The sequence below is a fragment of the Symphalangus syndactylus genome, chromosome 1 (assembly GCF_028878055.3).
Source record: "Symphalangus syndactylus isolate Jambi chromosome 1, NHGRI_mSymSyn1-v2.1_pri, whole genome shotgun sequence".
Classification (NCBI taxonomy): Eukaryota; Metazoa; Chordata; class Mammalia; order Primates; family Hylobatidae; genus Symphalangus; species Symphalangus syndactylus.
In genome coordinates, this window is record NC_072423.2 from 124,487,983 (window position 1) to 124,507,258 (window position 19,276).

General features: G+C 41.5%; 2 protein-coding genes across 10 annotated transcripts in view; one reads left to right on the forward strand and one right to left on the reverse strand.

The window, feature by feature from the left end:
- Positions 1 to 19,276, forward strand: part of LOC129489162 (neuroblastoma breakpoint family member 6-like) — a 200,418-nt gene that overhangs the window by 153,639 nt on the left and 27,503 nt on the right. Inside the window, 1 exon segment of the mRNA XM_063639063.1 lies at positions 5,292 to 5,430. The gene's annotated coding sequence lies outside the window, so the exon portion shown is untranslated.
- The window catches only part of STAC (SH3 and cysteine rich domain), a 179,904-nt gene that overhangs the window by 56,517 nt on the left and 104,111 nt on the right, over positions 1 to 19,276 (reverse strand). For 8 of the 9 annotated variants that reach the window (XM_063636707.1, XM_055283574.2, XM_055283563.2 and 5 more), the window contains 3 exons: positions 8,580 to 8,680; positions 6,608 to 6,689; positions 5,417 to 5,532 (listed from right to left, as the gene is read on the reverse strand). In XM_063636707.1, the coding sequence (XP_063492777.1) occupies positions 5,417 to 5,532; positions 6,608 to 6,689; positions 8,580 to 8,680 (299 nt within the window). The remainder of the gene's footprint in view (positions 1 to 5,416; positions 5,533 to 6,607; positions 6,690 to 8,579; positions 8,681 to 19,276) is intronic. The other variant, XM_055283591.2, reaches the window with a different exon arrangement.

Genomic DNA, 19,276 nt, shown 5'->3' on the forward strand with positions numbered 1-19,276 from the left:
TATCTTATCAGAGAGGGACAAGTTACCTTCTTAGCTCTCCTAGCCAGCCCTAGAGCCCTTTAGCACCACCCTCCAGAGACTGATTTTTGTTACAGTTTAGCTTTAAGATTTTTTTTTTCAAACACTGTTACTATCATGACACAGCAGAAAGAAGAAAAAAAAGTCACAGGGTCTCTAAGTCACTCATGCCCTGCTCCCTTTGAAGCTCACAATTTCTGTACAGAAGTTGGTTTGTAGAGAATTTCATTTGTTAATTTAATCTTATGAAACTGAAGATTATTCATAAACTAGCCAACTAACTCCTAGAATGTTGTTTGAATTTGGTTTCTTTTAGCTTTCCCAAAGCCATCAAGCCTTTTATATTTTAGAACATTTGAAAGTACATTGAGGAAAACATAACAATTTGGAAACAGCCAAGTAGTGACTTCTCAACAATGTAAAACAAATGCCTCTGCAGCCTTGGAAGAAAATAAAGCTGTGGAACAAAGCTTTGCTATGCAGGCATATGTTAACTTTAGGATATAAAAATACTAAAAATAAAATAAAAAATGCAAGATGCTGAAGTTCATTATTACTGACCTGCTGGCAGGAAGCAAAATCACTTTAAAATACCAATGTTTCTGTTTTCTTCCTTTGAGGATGGTTGGACTTCGGGGAAAGAGTGAAGTGACAGATCTTTAAGTACAATTTGGTTTGTCTTTGTCTCCCTGCAGCTCTCAGAACAATGCCTTCACAGAGCGAAACTCCAACAAATATCTACTGGTGGAACCAGTGCCAGTATAAGTGGACAGTGATAAATGGACATCCCTTTGACATTCAGAAAACTATGCTTTTTTCTCCTAAAACCAGTCTGTAGGGTCCAGATGTTGCTAAAGACAAAGCTATATTAGAGATGAAAGCAAATTGGGACATCCCCAATTGTCCCTCTGGTGGTCTTGCTGCTTCTTAGCATCAGCCCCAAATGAGGAGGCTGACATGTTCATTGCCTACTATGGAATGTTTCCAAGGAGGTCTGTTTGTCATAGTTCAGCAAAGCTCAGCACCACAGGATCAGCCATCTATGGCTAGTGCAGATAGATTAGAGCCATCTCTGGGGAGCCGTCTCTCTGCAATTGCCTCTATATGCTGGCTTTTCAGTTGCCCTTCCACCAATGCCAGCTTCCCACAAGCATGGAAGAGGCTTGCACTGAAGTGAGATGACCTACTGGCTCTCACCAAAGATTTGAGAAAGGCTTGTTCAGGATGCTGGTCAAAGTGGACAGAGATCTCTTTACTCTGACCAGTTCTGTTTGTGCTTTTCCTTCGATTGCTGGGTGGCATCTACAAACAGTCTTGACTTGTAAGGGGAGATGGTTGCAGGCTGAGAGTGAGTTCTGTGTGGCTTTGGGGAAGCAACTCATTGACAGCAATGGCCCTCCTCACTTCCCTGAGAAAGGAGATGCAATGTGGTACATGGGGTTAGGGAGATGATTAGCATTCTTGGATCTGTATCAAACTTCAGATCCAGGCTTGTGGCCACTGTAAATGTGTCACTCAAATGCCATTCACACAGAGAGGGAGTTAAGAGCAAAAGTGAAGAGGAGAGAGATAGAGGGCTGATTTCTTTGGAAGCAAACTTTAGTTTTTGATTTAACTCAGTAATTCTCCAACTTTAATGTGCATCAGAATCACATGGAGGGTTTTTTAAAATGGAAATTATTGGGCTCCCCAAATCAGATTTACAGATTTTGCAGATCTGAGAGACAGAAACCCAAATTTGCATTTCTAACAAGTTTGCAGGTGATGCTGATGCTGCAGATTGGGAGACCACACACTGAGAACCACTGATTTAGCTCATTGCCAGCCCTCTATTACAGAAGTTTAGGCAGTTTTGACTGAGGAGGGTGCTCATTCATTCATTGATGCGTGCACTCACCACATATGTATTGACACTCTACAAAGGGCTGGCAGAACCTGGGCCTTTATATTGTTACAAAGTTCTCCAGGGGATTCTGATATGCCCCAGCATTTAAGAATCACTGGTATAAAGTAATGAAAACACAAAGCTGTGAATAAAAGAGTCCTTGCATTTAAGGAGGTTAGTCTAATTGAGGAGAGGACTGGGAAAGTGAGAGAAAAATCAAACAAAAAAGTGAAAATTACTAAGCAATATACAACTAATGGATTAATGAACTGGATGCTCTGGGGGACCAGGGAAGAGGTGGGTGCCCAACCAGACCCAGAAGCTTGGAGAGATGTTGTCTGAGAGAGGTGGAGATAGTTTGAATGTCTGGACAGAGCATGGCTATGCAGAAAACGGCTAACTGTGCCCAGAGCTTAAGCTGTGAGAAATGAAGTGTTGTGTGGATCCCGGAGGATTCTGAGGTCAGTCTTCAAAAGTCCCTTGTTAATTCTTCCTCATTCTTCACACATTTCTTGAGTATTCACTATGTGCCAGGCACTCTATGAGTCCCTGATGTAATGAGATGAATAAGGAATGGGACCTAGATACTCACCAGATACTCAGTATTTATTCAGGGAATAGACACAAAAGCAGATGATTACAATGCAATCATGTATATTCTATAAGAAAGGAATTCTTGAAGGCTTGTGGGAGGAGCAACTCACCATGCATGGGGGAGTCTGGGGACTCTTCATTGTGTAAAAATAGAGTGGGTCTTAAAAAATTTCAGCTCGGTGGAGCAACATGTTCTAAGGAATGGATGTGGGGAGTTCAGGGGAAGTGGGTTTTTAGGGTAATGACAGGACTCATATGCCATGCCTAAGAGTTTGGGCATTGTTGTTCTGACATAAGCAACTTAATAGAGGATTTTAATTAGGGAAGTTGCGCAAAGCCTTTCTTTAAGGGTTGATAAATCAGGGGGTACTGTTAAGGGTAGGCTCAAAAGGGTAGCACAGTTATTTCTTTATAATAATCTAGGTGAGAGATAATGAGGTTCAAACCTCTAGTACTGGTGATAAATACTAAGAGTATCTTTGATATTATTTCTGAGGTTTGAATTATAGGACCTAATCACTCATGGAATACGAGTTTAGTCTGAATCTGCTGATTTTGCAATATCTGTAGGACTGGTTTGGTGCTTGGGCAAGAGGAAATATCTGAGGGAGTCATCAATGTAGAGATGGTGCTTGAACCAAAGGAATGTGACAGAGATCAATCAAAGAGAGTAGAATAAGAAGATCAAGCAAAAACAGACCCCTGGGAACACTGCAACTTAAGGAGTTACATGAGGACACATCAGAGAAGGAGATGGGCTGAGCAGAACAGGGAAGTTACCTTCGAGTAAGTCAGGGGTTTCTAACACTGCCCAAGCATGAGTGGCTCTGGGAAATGCCCTTCTCAGGTAACATATTTGCCATGTTAATGGATTACATCCTTGTTTAACTTCATAATAATCAGGTTCAAAGAAAACACTGTTAAGGCCAGATGCGTAATGAAAATGAAACAGCTGGGTGCAGTGGCATGCACCTGTAATCCCAGCTACTCAGTACACTCAGGCAGGAGGATCATTTGACTCCAGGAGTTTGAGGCCAGCCTGGGCAACACAGCAAGACCCCATCTCTAAAAATTTTTTTTAATGAATTAAAATATAGAACAGTAACAATTTCCATTCATTGAGTGTCAATTATGTCAGGCCCTGTGCTAAACACTTTATGTATGTTATTGTTACCCAACCTAAGCAGCCTTTATTTACATATAAATCCTACCCATGTATGCTCTGTATATTTTCATCGCATTTAGCACCATTTTTATCCTTCTTTCAGTAAAAGAATTAGCATTATCTTTTGGATGCCAAATAATAATGAACTCCTCCTTAAGGAGGTCATCAGGTATCTTAAAATGACACACATTGTCCCCTCACTGCTTTGAGGCAATGTCTACTGAAGTGAAACATTTTTCATCTTTACTATGAAATGCTTCAGTACTCATATGACACAGTCATTATAATATCCTTAACACATGTATGTTACATTCTCAATCTTAATAAAATGGGATAAGACATATAAAATTGTATTTTTTTTTAAATGATAAACAATGCCACCATTGTCAGATTTCTTTGCTATTGGTTTGGTATTCAGAAATAAGTTGTGAATTCTAAGGGTACAAAGCTATGTCTGCCTCTTCTTTTGTGTCCCCTACAGTGCTAGTAAACTGTAGGCCCTTCATTCATGTCTGCTAACTGAGTAGAAGAAAGAACTATCTGACGTCAATTTTATGTACAGTAAGAAAAAAGAGTAAAAATTATTTTTAGTTCTTTCCTCTTATAAATCAGTGGATGCATGAAGAACAGGGCTTTCAGTGAGTTTAAAGATGGCTTTGTGGCATCAGGCAGAGGACCTATAAACCTGCCTACTTGCCTATCTGACCTATTTACCTACCTATGATCTTGTGGCTTAAACTGCACCCAATAGAGGACCTATAAACCTGCCTACTTGCCTACCCGACCTACATTCCTATTCACCTACCTACAGTCTTGTGGCTTAACTTGCACTCAATGAGGAAGCTGCTTCAACTCTGTCTCTGAGAACCCCTCCCAGGCATGTGCCCTGCCCCTCTTCCCACAATCCACCTAGTCACTTGATGTTGAGAGGACTCAGTGGGGCAGACCATTTGAAGGCTCATCTGTGTCTTGCATGGAAGCTTCCAGTCCAGCAGGGGCTGCAACAATGGAACTGGAAACTAAGTGCTGGCTATCCTAAGTGGCCATGTGAACTGGAAGGTCCTTGCCTCTTTGCTGGAGGAATGGTGGCTTTCAGCATGGGCTGCAGAGTTGTATGGCATCTTGGAGCATTTATAGAAATTCTGGTTGAAACAACCAGAGACAAGATGATGATAACAGGTCACAGAGATGCATGGAATAGTCAGTTTAAGTCAGATAAAACTTAAGAGAGATGCTTGGAAGGGTGAGTGTCCCACAGAGTCATAGTTAAGTACCTTTGAGAGGGCAGTTTTTGTGTGCAATCAAGAGGTGTGCCCTCTCTTAGAGAGAAAAGACAAACGATGTGAGAAATAGCTGTGTCTCTGAACTGGAATGTAGCTAAAAGAAAAACTGGAAATAGCCAGAATTTCCAAGTTCCTGACCATTGTTTGAGCCAAACATTTCTGTGTGTTGACTCATATGTTATCTAATATTGGTGGGAGGGTAAAGGAGAGGGGGTCCGTGGGAAGGGTCAAGGAGCATGAGGCCAAGGGGATGGTCTTTGGGCAGGAAAGTAAAATAATCCCTTGGTGTTGACAACAGGAAGTTAATCCTTAGTGGCTCAGAGCACTTTGGGTTTCTCTTTGGCAGGTGCCTGACTCCCTGCAGACCTGCCCTCATGAGGCAGTTAGGTGGAATCCCCCATACTGCAGTGCGTGAGGCCCGCTCTGCCCAAGACCACCACAGACAAACCGAGGAAGGAAGAGGATAATTACAGAGGTTCTGTGAGGTGAGTCAGAGCCACTGCCGGAGCTGCCCTTCTTTGTCCTCTGGGCCAGGGAGGTGCCGAAGCGGAGGGTCTCGTAGACAGGGTCCACCTTATTGCCACAGGCTGCAACAGAAGAGAAAGTTCATCTGAGGAAGCTCATCTGAGAGGACCCAGCCAACTCCCTGCCACATCTCCTGGGTGAACAGCGCCTGAGAAGCAGGCTCTGTGCAGAGGAACTAAGCCTCTGGGTAGACAGGGCTTTCATGGCCAAGTGTTCCTCACAGATGCACCCCCATCCAGCATGCTCCCATTTGCAGGTCCTGCCATGTACCAGCTAGTACTCTGCTCCCAAATTCTTCCTGATTGGATTTCCTGTTTCGTTATTCCTTTCTAATTTCCAGGTTCTTGCAGGGATCAGCTTTATCTCCTCTGCTGGGAGGCTGTGCTCACCAAGGTACAAAGACTTGAGACACAAAGTTTGCAGTAGGAGGCAACTGTTTTAGAAATAACTTGTCACTACTGGGCCTCATTAATTTCTAATTGAAAGCTTTCTAATTTACAAATTTCTAGTTTAAAACTTGCCCCCCCTAAAAAAAAGCAAAAATAGATGTCGAGATTTTCAGAGAGAGAGAAAAAATAATAGAAGTAAACTGAAAGATATTGTTAGAGAAGAATCCAAGCCAAAGCTATCAATAAATATAGGGCATCTTTTGATCTGCATTAGAGAATAATATATTCACTGAGCTCCTACTAAGCATTGGTGTATAACCTATATTTATTTTTTATAGCAATTATGAAAAGCAGCAATTGCTGTTCTCATTTTGTGGGGGTTGACAGGTCAAGTAACTTGTTCAAAGACACACAGTTGTCAATAGGGAGCTGGGCTTTGATCCTGGTCTGGGGGAAGCCATGCTCCGTGTTCTTTCCACTCCACCATGCTGCTGATGGTGGGGTTACTAATCAGTAGCCTTTGGGATTTAGGTGTTTTCTGAGCTTCATCAGGGAGAGGATGAAAATTCCTGGAGAATTTGGTCCACTTTATGTTTCCCTTCCAGCAAACACACAGTCATACCCCAAATAGCCACCAAACAAACACACAGAGATACCCCACGGGTTTTGCAGCCGTGGGAGGACAGTAGCCATTAATGTTAACTTTGCTGCTTCAAACTCAACTCAACCCATCAATGTCCCAACTCACCAATGGGCATAACTTCTTTAATGCAGCCAAACTGTTCATGAATGAGCAAGGGGGAGCTGTAGTAACGCCGAAACCCCTTTGGCTGGAGAGAGAATGAGGAAGGCAAGGGGTTAATGTCACTGGAGATGGAGAAAACCATACAAGAGCTCCCTAAATAAAACCATTTTGTTTCTCCAGGACCACCCTCCTGTCTCCCATTAACATGCTGCCTTATCCTATAATTCCACAATTTAACCCCAGCAGGGACACAGAGGCAGGGAGGAATAGTGGCAACAAGCAAGTTACACTCTATCCGGAAAACAAGGTCCTGGCCCTGGCCTCCCCAGTCCTGCCTGTCCTCCTTTTGCAGTGCACTGCAGCCTCCTTTGCATCCCAGATCCTCATTGCCTCCTGGATTACAAGTGGACTGCCACATATTATTTCACCACAGTTTGTTATTGTGGGTTGTTAAAATAATATAAATAAAAGGCCTGGGCATGGGTAAGTGGACCTCAGAGGGAGGCCTACAAGCTCTTGTACATCTGAAGAGCTTTACCCAGAATCATTTGCTCTGTATTCTGGATTCTTTTCTCTGTTTTTCTGACCTCTCATTCATGGTCTGTCTTTGCTTATGGGAATCACCACTGGAGAAGGAGAAGGGGAAGCAGGGGAGGCAGAGGTTTGAGAAAAGAGACATTGCAAATCAGAGTAAATAGATAAACTAAGAACCTGGACTTAACTATACTCCATCACTGGATGGGAACTTGGTGGCCCAGTCCCTACTAGAATTCCAGAATCCTCTCTAATGTTCCTGGAAAGTTGTGTCCCTTGTCTTACACTGTCAGTGATGGGAGGGGGTGAAGGAGTATTCACTAACCCTGGAGGCAAGACGTTATATTTTATTGTTAAGACTTAGTATCTACTGATCTTAGGTCTTTCCTCAGGAGCCTCAAAGGACAATGGAGTTACTCTTCTAAATTTTAGGTCTAAAATTGTTGAAGACAGCTGTTGATGTCCTGTCTAATTATTCTCTAGGGTAGACATTCTTGGTCCTTTCTACAATTCTTTGGCCATCCTAGTTTCAATTACCCTCAAATGTGCTCTGGATTGCTTTTTGAAAAAAAATTTTTGAGACAGGTTCTCGCTCTGTCACCCAAGCTAGAGTGCAGTTGTGCAATAATGGCTTACTGAAACCTCTGCCTTCTGGGCTCAAGCGATCCTCTAATCTCAGCCTCCTGAGTAGCTGGAACTATAGGCACACACCACCACACTCAGCTAATTTTTAAATTTTTGTACAGACAGGGTCAAGCCATGTTGCCCAGGCTGGTCTTGAACTCCTGGGCTTAAGCGATCAACCCACCTTGGTGTCCAAAGTGTTGGGATTACAGGTGTGAGCCATTGTGCCTGGCTTGAATTGCCTCTTAATCAATATGTGGCACCAGGACTGAAGCCCATCCTCCTGAGATGGTATGATCAGTCATCTCAAGAGCCATTCAGTCTCCCTTGGTTTGGCCAACATGATTCTGTTAAAGTGGTGCAGATATTTATTACTCTCTCCTCTTTTGTGGGGGCTTAGCTCTTGTCCTCTCTTGCTACCCACTGAGCTGACCACCAAGGAAGCACTAGGGTGACCAACCATTAGTTTGCCTGGGGCTTAGGAGGTTCCTGAGATGCATGAATTTCACTTTTAAAAGCTGAACAGTCCCAGGATGTGGGACTTTCAGTATTAAAACTGAGAAAGTGCCAACCTGGGAGAAGTTGGTCACTCTATTAATGACCCTGACTCCCTTTCAAGGTGGGGCATTGTTGATTAGGTTGACAAAGCCCTTGTCTTTGTTTTCTGATTACACCAATTAGGAAGCCAAGCTGGCAGCCAGTTCTGGGGTGCTTTGCTCAGGGTTTCAGGGAAGGATTTCGGAGGGGGTGATCTCACTGCAGCAGGCAAGTGCCCTAGCAGAGAGGTGTGGGCCTCACTCCTGGCACAAGCCCTTACCAGCTTGCCCATGCACCGCTGGGGTGCCAGGCCATCTGTGCACTTGTGGTGGATGCTCATCTTACAGGCTTTGCAACGCAGTCCATGCTTAGCATTTGTTCCTGTCAGGTACATGGCAAACTTTAGTTAGGATAAAACCTGCCGTTTCCTGCTGATTAGTCTAAAATCACAGAAAATGAGGTTCCCCAGGTAATTCTTTCCTACAACTTTTTCATGAAGCTTTCAAAATAGAAAAAATACATATATGGTAGATTCTTTTGCTTTCTCCTACATTTTCTACCTAAGGTATACACTCTGGTTTATCTCCATCTTTCCTATTCACTACTCCAGCAACTCTAAGCCTGCTCCATGCCCTTTGTTCTGTCAAGTCAAGCTAGTAAATTCCATTTTCTTTGCTTTTCATGTAGGTTACTCAATTCTACTTTTCTGTGTCTTACTGAGTAGTGCAAGTCCTGAAATTTCATGTATTTTCTTCTGTATTTCTATCACAGGATCTGAACTGTTGGACAAATTCTCAGGAAAATGACTGATTAAGGGGGAAGGGCAGGTCTGTGTGAGAGTGGGGCTGACAGTCTTCTAGAGGAAGAAGATGCGAATGATAATGAAATTGTGGCTGCAGTGAGTCACTTAGCTTCTTGGGACAGGGTGCTATCATGGAGTGAGAAGAAAGAAGGCTGAGAAGAAAAGGCAGAGAGCCATCCTGGTATCTGTGTGCACAAAGGCCCAAGGCAGGAGCACTGGAGAGGAACTGGGAGGCCCAATAAGAGGGCAGGGTGTGGAGGCTTCAGGAAGATGGCAGGTGCTGCACACCGGTGTTCATTATTTCAGAAAGTGGCTGGATAAAGATTAAGACAGGATATTAAAATGGGTGTGTTCTGCCTTCATCTAGTCTAAGACAAGAGAATGCCGTCTGCTCTGATATCCCAAAGTAAGATGGTAGGCTCCCAGGCAGGTCTCAGAAAGGTGCCAAAATGGATTTTTCCCACTCTTAGATGACCAAGCATCTCATGTATTAGAAAAGAGGAAGAAAGATGAGGTAGTGGAGAGAGTATTTCTTTGTTGAGGCACTATCAGTCTTATCCCTCCTCCTTTACCACGATGAGAAGGATGGGGTGTGCTCTGTTGTCTCCTCAGTCCTGAGAGAGTCTCAAGGAGACTATTTTAACAGCTTGACCTATGTGAGTCTGTGGAACATAAGACTGTGGCCATACCCATTCTTGGAAAAACCTAAAAATAAGAGACGTGGGTGGCCAGGGGTCCTGTCAGCCTACTGAGGAGACAGCTGTGTGAACAAGGCCTGCACTCCAAAAGCTTGTTAGGAAAAGGGTTGGTGAGTCCAACAAGTATGTGATTCTCATGGATCAGATATGGATTATGTAGAATGCTATCCAAGATGACAACCTGGAGAGACAACAGGATTTCAACAAAGTAAGTCTCTTTAGAGGGGAGATACAGGAATGAATATGTCCATGTAGTATGAGACATGAAGTCAAGATACCCCACTGTACAGCACAGCTGTCCACAGACCCAAAGTGAGGATGTCCTAAGATTACAAAATCCACCCTCTTCTCCACAATTGCCTCACCATCTAGCCAGTCTCACTGCTTCATCTCTTTTTGTCCTCCTCCAATTCAATGTGTGTGCAGTGGTGGGGTAATGTTTTAAAAATGTAATCAAATAATCTCTATGTCTTGCTTAAACATCTTTCAGCAGGTTCTCTCTGCCTTTCTGATGTGTTATAAGGTGCTCATCATACTGGTGAGGCTCTGCATGCTTTAGGAGCCCACCTTTAACTTAATCTCAGGTCAATCCCTCTTGTTCACCACGCTTTAGCCATGTGGTCTTCTTATAGTTCCTTGAATACTCCAGCTCTTTAATTCCTCAGCTCTCTACACATGCTGCTTCATATGCTTGGAATGCTGTTTCCGCCACTCTTCAGTTGGCTAGCAACCCCTCAGTCTGTGGATCTCTTGGCATTTCAATGAAGCTTTCTTGAAAACATTTCCCACCCCTGTCTAAATTATCCTTTTCCTCTTACTTTTTCTCCCAACACTCTGTGGTTATCTTTCACATCATTTATCACAATTATTATTTATTTGAAAGTTTGTTTTAGTCTGCCTTTCCCTCTGGACCATGAACTCAATGAGGCTAAGGACTGTGTCTGTTAATTTGCCTCGATATTCCCAGCTCTTGAGCATGATGCCTGATAAACACATTTTTTCATAGTCACTCATGAACTGAAGCAATGGTGGCTGGTTTGAGATAATTCGTGGAAGTTGATTAATCAACGATGCATAAATAGTATTCAAGAGCTGAAAGGGGGAACTTGAAGATCTATTTGTATTATTTCATTTCAAAGATGAGATGCCTAAGGGTCCAAGTGGTAGAAGATTTGCCCCAGGTTGGAGAAGGTCTTGCCTAGTTTCACTCTTTCATTGCTTGTCCTAAATATTTCCTCCGTTTATTTGGGTTGTTTAACCTACATGAAGATGACGTTGGGGCTAACTGGATGATAAAATAAGGGTGGGTAAGAACCTGGCATGCAACCTGGAAAAGCAACAGGCAAACCCCTGAATGAGAAAAGAGTTAGAAACCCTTCAGGAGGTATGTTACCTGAAAACTTTCCTCAGGATGGCGTCATTTAACATGATGTGTGTCTGCTGTCATAATCACTTCACAGAAAGTTGAAGTGACACATAAACACACTATAAATTATTGGGCATGTATGCTTGTTTATAAATACAAGGATAAGGATAAAGTCCCTTTTCCTTTTTGAGAATAACTATTTAGCTGAAAGACTGCTATGCTTTTAAAAGACTGGACTTTGAAAGCAATTACTTACTTTTCGTTTTCAAATTAGAGAATGCTATTTGTGCTCTATGTGGGAATTTAAGTAAAAGCTTCAAAGAGGAAGTTATTTAATTGTGTGCTGGACTCTGAAATAGCATCATTATATATTAAAATATATATATTTTATTCAGACCCAAACACCATTATTCCAGTTTTCCTTGTCTGTTCTTATACATGTAGTATACTGTTTTGTATGAACCAGACCACCAGCAATTATTTGGTTTCTGATGTTCCAATGTCCACTCTGGAATAACAAGAATGATTGAAGAGGAAGCTTGCATTCTGCAGCTCAGAGAATAGTTCAAAGGAATAATTCACATCACAGCAGTGGCATTAGTTTATTGTAGCAAGATATGGAGAAGCCATGGTCTGACTTGTTTTATCGCTAGTGACCCCCATCACAAAGTCGTTGCTGCAAGTGACCCTTACGCCTGAGTAGAGTAGGAAAAACATAGTTTTAAATTTGAATCTGTCTCAGACTGGCTCTTTAAATTTAAGAAAACTACTAGCATTTCTGGAACCTCAGCTAAATCATTAAATGGGACTAGTACTACCTACTCTCAGAGTTGCTAATAGAATAGTATCATAATGTATGCAAAAGGATTGCATGGGTTTAAATACCTGGAAACAAAGATGCCACTGAACTTTGGATAAACAATGGTGGACTGTTCATATAAATTTCCCACTTAGTCCTACCAACACCCTACTAAAATTACAGTCCAGGAATTTAAAAACAAAGCATATACTCCGAAGAACAAGGTTATTGGGAGAAACAGCAAGAGTAGATGAGAGTTTAACATATATTTGGAAGATAAAAGGCAAGTGGAGATATGGTAAGCAACTTAGTAGATGATAGGAAGATTGAATTTCTCAGTAACAACTTGGAAACTAGAAGAAGATGAAATTTCAAAAGCTGTTAAAATTTTCTGAGAAAAAAAGATTTGCAACCCAGAGTTTTATACCCAGCCAAATTATTAACATGTATGAAGGTAGAATAAAGATATTTTCCAATCTTCAGGGGTTCAGAATATTTACTTTACACACACGTTTTCTTAGAAAACTTCTAGAGAATATGACTCAGAAAAATGAGGGACTAAATCAAGAAAGAGGAAAATATCAGATCCAGTACATAACAGAAGAACTGACAGCTGACACTGAGGAGAGGTAAGCGGTATCCCACTATGATAACTCTGCAGTACCTGTACACTGGAGCGTCAAGAAGAAGTAAGGCAGCAGACTTGGAAAAAAATAGCACTTAAAAGTTTATTGATAGCCAGATGCAGTGGTTCATGTGTATAATCCCAGCACTTTGGGAGGCCAAGATGGGGGGAGGCCAGGAATTTGAGGCCAGGAGTTCGAGACTAGCCTGGGCAACATGGTGAAACTCCGTCTCTACTACAAATTCAAAAACTAGCCGGGTGTGGTGGTTCGTGCCTGTAATCCCAGCACTTTGGGAAGCTGAGGTGGGCAGATCACTTGAGGTCAGAAGTTTGAAACCAGCCTGGCCAAAATACCCATCTTTACTAAAAATTCAAAAATTAGCCGGGCATGGTTACATGTGCCCTGTAGTCCCAGTTACTCGGGAGACTGAAGCATGAGAATCGCTTGAACCCAGGAGACAGAGGCTGCAGTGAGCCGAGACTGTGCCACTGCACTCCTGCCTAGGTGACAGAGTGAGATTTTGTCTCAATAAAATGAATAAATAAATAAATAAAAGTTTATTGATACCTTTGAGGTTTTGATACTACAATAGATATGGCATTTGACAAATCTGTGAAGGCATTTGAAAAAAATAATTATAGATACATGAAATGTTTAGGAAGTAAAAAAGGTAATTTTTAATTTGGGGAAAAATAAAATCTGCATAAGATTGTAAGAAATGTACAATACTTGAATCAGAAGTTAACAATAGTCACAATAGGGCATAAATTGGCCATGTATCACAAAATTGTGATAAAACTACTTGGGAAGATGGAAGTAAGGAAGCAAAGATTGTGATATGACTCTTTGTGGAAGGTGACAGCAAGGAAGAAAGAAACAAAGGGTGTTGCTGGAGATGTGAGAGCTGAACCCTCATCTTCTATAGCAGGAGCCCAACAAAGTCAATAAACAGCAGCAGAAGCATAGCATTTAGAAATGCTGAAATAAGTGACAGAAGAAACAATGAAAGAGGACAAAAGTGGTTGCCTTTCAGACACGAATCGGGGATGAGACAGTTTCTGTTGTAGAACTTTCAGTACCATCTGCCTTTAAACTATTTTCATGAACTACTGTAACAAAAAGCAGATTAAAAAAATGAAGTCTCTGGAAACATGGTCAAGTCATCCCTCGGAATGATGTGGCTCTTGGGATATGGAGACGTTGGGAAAACATGGGGCTGGCTCATCACATGAGTCATCAGTTCTTCCCTGGACATTTGAAGTTCTGGGCTAAATTAAGACAGTTTTATGAGTTACAGCTGAAAATTATTAAAAATGTTAGTCATGATGTTCAAATGGAGTTTGGAATGGATCAATGCAAGCCAATACAACACTGATTAGGAGGTAGACAGTGGGCTGTTTTATGAGCGTGGTATCATTTACCACTATGCTTAAGTGAGCTGTCTTCAGAGAGCCAAATATTGGAGCACAAAGACATCTGTACATAAATGTTGGAAGAAAATATTGAAAAGCTTTTCTCAATGCTGGTGGCTGAACCTACTACACTAAAGAGCATGCATCCACTTTTTTTTTAAATGAAATTAATTACATATATCTGTAAAATAATTGGCTGGACTCATTTTGATAAGATTTTGTCACTGAGGCATTGCTTAGTCCTCAATCCAATTTCATATAATGTCAGAGTTAAAGATAAAACAGGATAAAATGGTGATTTACAATTGAGACTACTCAACTACAGAAATAATTTGGAGAATGAGTAAACATAAACTTGTATAAGAAAAGAAATGTAATCAGTACAGTACTTAAATCAACAATGAACAACAGTTATAATTCTTGTTAATAATTAGTCTGCTTCCAGATTACACAAGTATAGAATTACTCCTATAATTTATTTGATGAAATTAGTATAAATTAGACAAAAAGACTCTTTACTATGATTTAAGAAAAAAAATTTTAAAAATCTGTAACTACATATATAGAAATGTCCATAAATATTGCTTAGATTATATAAAATATCTATAAGTGATTCTAAGGTAAATACAGGCAAGATAGTCCAAAGACTTTCTAGGCATCTGCTTTTCCAGGTTTAGCTATTGGACTCCTCTCAACATCCACCAGTATAGGGGCATGGCTGGGAGAGGAGGCTGTGAGGGATGCCTGCATCAAGAGTTGCGCAGAGCCCAGAGAAGGTCAAATGATCATGTCACAGATGGGTCTTAAAGCTGGAGAGAGGAGAGCAAAAGCAATGGATAATTTTTAGTGCCAAGGCACACAAGAGGAATTTAAGGGCTAAGGATGATGCAAACAGTAATAATGATGACAGAGTCAGTACTTTTAAACTAAAGGCTATAACAAAACTGGTGCTAGACAATAAAAACAGGCCTAATAATGCAGCTAGCTCTATTCATCAGCAGTTTGTCCTTGAATATACACTAACACAAGGAAGAAACAGAAACACATGGAGATCACTGAAGCAGCTCTCCACCATGCAACCCCTCCCTACTTCCCTTGCTTCATTTTCAACATGACACCTTGGGTTCCTCCTTTGCTTTATCAGGTCATTTATGGTTCCTGGTAATGGTGGCTGGGTCACGCCTCTTGAGGGCTGCTCATGCCGCCTTCCCTGCCTTTCTTGTTTGACTGGTAAACAGTCTGACTTTCTATGAACCACCTCTAAGTACTTTCCAAAGCCCCCTGCACACACATCCTCCTTCCCTCCACAGGGAACCCCCCAATCTCCTCTGTACCCTCATCGTTCTCAGAGCACCTATTACAACAGGATATCCCCTCTTCTATTATGTGGGACTTGACATGAAATGGTGGTTTCTTTACCTCTGGGTCCCTGTGGTCAGTGAAGTGCTTGGTACAAAGTGCATCACTGTCCATCAGGAAAGATTAGCCTACCCAGGCCTGGGCAGGACAAAGGTCCAGGCCGAGGGAACACTGGGGCTTCGCCCCTTTAATTCTATGGAAAGAATTGGACTTCTTTATGTGGCCCCTGACTCCTGGAGGCCTGCATGACCACCAGGTTCAAGTCTGCCTACAGATCTTTATGTATGGGCTTCCAGCTGGCTAGCCTTGCTTTTTATTCCAATGTTCTAATGTGACTGCATCTAGAACTCTCCAACCTCCCAGGTCACCCTGTAACGCAGGCCAGATACTGTTCCATCAGACTCCTGCCTGACCTAGGAGGCTGGCTGAAAGCTGATTCTGGGAGTCACTCTCTCTGTCTCTGCTACTGGCTCTTCATATCCTCCTACTCTCCTCAAAGTAGATGTTGAAATCTATCTGGACAAGAACTAAGTTAGCTGTGCCTCTCGACCTTTTTAATTTTGCTTGTGGACTTCTCCCTGTTAATAGCTTGCGTTGGCCTCTGCCTCCTCCTTATAGAATGAGTTTTCACCATGCCTCCCCGGGTGACCCACGACAGCCTCTGTGAATGCTTAGTTATACTGACAGATGCTTCAGATTTCTATTACTGCTTTTACCTCATATATATAACCCAGAAATGCCTGCAATCACATACCTAAACACATGTAATAATAGAAGTGTGGAAGCATAACAATTTAGCCATAGTTTCATGTAGTGATTCAATGCAAAGACAACTGACTAAACACATAAATAATGGCCTGAATGATCACATGTGTGGAATATTGAGTTCCACAATCAAAGGAATGTATAAATTATACATCCTTAGTGCCATTATTGAAACCTGTGGCTTCAAAATCTAAGAAATCACGATGATTTGAAGAAGTCAATGCTCCATAGCAGAAATAAAAAAAAAATAACGTGTGATGTATTTTCATTACTTTCACATGCTACTTCTCTTTGATGTGAAGTAATGATGTGGAGATAATTTCTAAGATTCTGAAATCACATAAAGCTAGCTAAACCAAATGGAGCCACTGAGCATGATTTTTCCCCTTCTCATATAGACAAAGGGTAATTTGAAAGAAAAAAGATGAATTGAGGAAAAAATCAAACTAAGTTTGGAAGAGTTTGTCGGTGAATATACAAACACACACACACACACACACACACACACGAGAAAAGCCATTGTATGAGAAGTCAGAAACTTGAATTTTCATCCTGATTCTACTTTTTTACTTCTGTATTCTTACATTTGAATAGGAAGGAAAAAAGGTAGGAAGGGATTAAAAATGATTGAACTCTTATGCACCATTAGGCAATTTCCTGGATGCTTCCTTGCTTTATTAATAAAAGAACATTACCTTTTATATTAAAAATATTATTATAACGGGGAAGTAGGGATAATAGATAACTTCATTGGAAAGAATGAATAAATGTTGAGTGGGGATGGGTACATAATTCACTGGCTGTGGAGCTCATATTGAAACTTTTCTCTCCTCTTATGATCTCAGCAGTCTGTGTGGCATTTCCATTGCTTTATTTTTATAGGTTGTGTATGAAGGCCCAACAATATGCAGCTAGTGAGGACAGGAACAGGACTAGGGTCCGGGTCTACACAACTCTGAAGCCCCGCTCACTTCCCTGCTCCTCATTGCCTCTGCCAGCCATCTGCACGCTGACAGATCTCTACTCTGTTCTGGTCTAGATTTCTTCCACTGAAAGTGAAAGGGCATCTGTGGGTCTCTCAATACTGTCTATGATAATGATAAAATTAAAATATGTATATGTAACCATGGTCAATGAGGATGAGGTTGAGAGAGAAGTAGCAAGAGTTTGCAGGTGCCAAAAGTTTACCTTAGAAGATTCTGGGGCTGCAACTATCCTGGCCCAATACCCTCTTTGGAAGGGACATTTGTCTCTTTGGAAGAGAAATGTGATTCTCATCACATTTGTGGTGGGTTACATATAGGCTCTCATAGTTGACAAATGTGAACAGGAATTTTCAGGGTGGCCAGCTGCTGCAGAGATGTGGGTACCCATAACAGATTCCTATAAGGGTCTACAGCCCAGTATATATACTACAGCCCAGTGTAGGCCTTTGAAAATATGTAGCATGCACACATTATTGCCAAGGCCTCCAAGCTGGTGATTACATACACTATCACTAACACATTAGAAGTTAAAGGTGCAGATGCTAATGTAAGTGTATGCTGCTATTTCTAGTTTTGTCACAGACCTACCTATTCAGGGGCTTATTTTTGCTTTTTAGAATGATATTGATGAATAGTCCTTATTTAATAAAAACAACGTTCTCAGCTTTGTTGATTCTTTTAAAAGCTTTGAAGAGTGAAGCCAGGGTGGCGAAGTTCAAATGTAGGAATACAGAAGTAAAAAAAGTAGGATAGCAGTTTTACAACTTTTAAAAACCTCTATGTATAAATTATATTATATTTGGGTGTTCATATATGAATATGTATGTGTATATACATACATATATAGTTTATAAAGACACCATGGCAGAGTGATAAAAGTCATGCTTAAGGCATCAAAAAACTTAGGTAACAGTATTCAGCTCTGAGACTTTGAACCAGGCACTTGATCTCTGAGCCTCAGTCTGCGCATCTGAGAAAGGCTGTCATGAGCACAAAATGGGAAAATTAAGGGACCCTGTCTTTGGAAAACATACATCTCCATGTAAAAGTAAGTGGTGTGATGGCTAGAGGGTGTATCATCTGCAATTCCCCATAGTGATTTTCCTGAGGTCACGATTTCCAGATTCTTTAGGCTGAACTGCACATAGCTAACTCAGGTATGTCACTTGTGATCAGGCATGACCTCAGATAAAGCACAGGCTACATGGTTTGGCTGTGCCCCCACCCAAATCTCAACTTGAATTGTATCTCCCAGAATTCCCATGTGTTGTGGGAGGTACCCAGGGGGAGGTAATTGAATCACACGGCCGGTCTTTCCTGTGCTATTCTTGTAATAGTGAATAAGTCTCACGAGATCTGATGGGTTTATCAGGGGTTTCTGCTTTTGCTTCCTCCTCATTTTCTCTTGCCACTGCCATGTAAGAAGTGCCTTTTGCCTCCCGCCATGATTCTGAGGCTTCTCCAGCCATGTGGAACTGTAAGTCCAATTAAACCTCTTTTTGTTTCCAGTTTCAGGTATGTCTTTATCAGCAGCATGAAAACAGACTAATACAGTAAATTGGTACCAGTAGAGTGGGGCATTGCTGAAAAGATACCTGAAAATGTGGAAGTGACTTTGAAACTGCATAATAGGCAGAGGGTGGAACAGTTTGGAGGGCTCAGAAGAAGACAAGAAAAGGTGGGAAAGTTTATAACTTCCTAAAGACTTGTTGAATGGCTTTGCCCAAAATGCTGATAGCGATATGGATAATAAGATCCAGGCTGAGACGGTCTCAGGTGGACATGAGGAACTTGTTGGGAACTGGAGCAAAGGTGACTTTTGTTATGTTTTAGCAAAGAGACTGGGTGGCATTTTGCCCCTGCCATAGAGATCTGTAGAACTTTGAGCTTGAGAAAAATGATTTAGGGTATCTGGTGGAAGAAGTTTCTAAGCAGCAAAGCATTCAAGAGGTGACTTGGGTGCTGCTAAAAGCATTCAGTTTTAAAAGGGAAACAGCATCAAAGTTCAGAAAATGTGCAGCCCCACTATGCTATAGAAAAGAAAAACCCATTTTCTGGGGAGAAATTCAAGCTGGCTGCTGAAATTTGCTTAAGTAGCAAGGAGCCCAATGTTAATCCCCAAGACCATGGGGAAAATGTCTCCAGGGCATATCAGAGGTCTTCA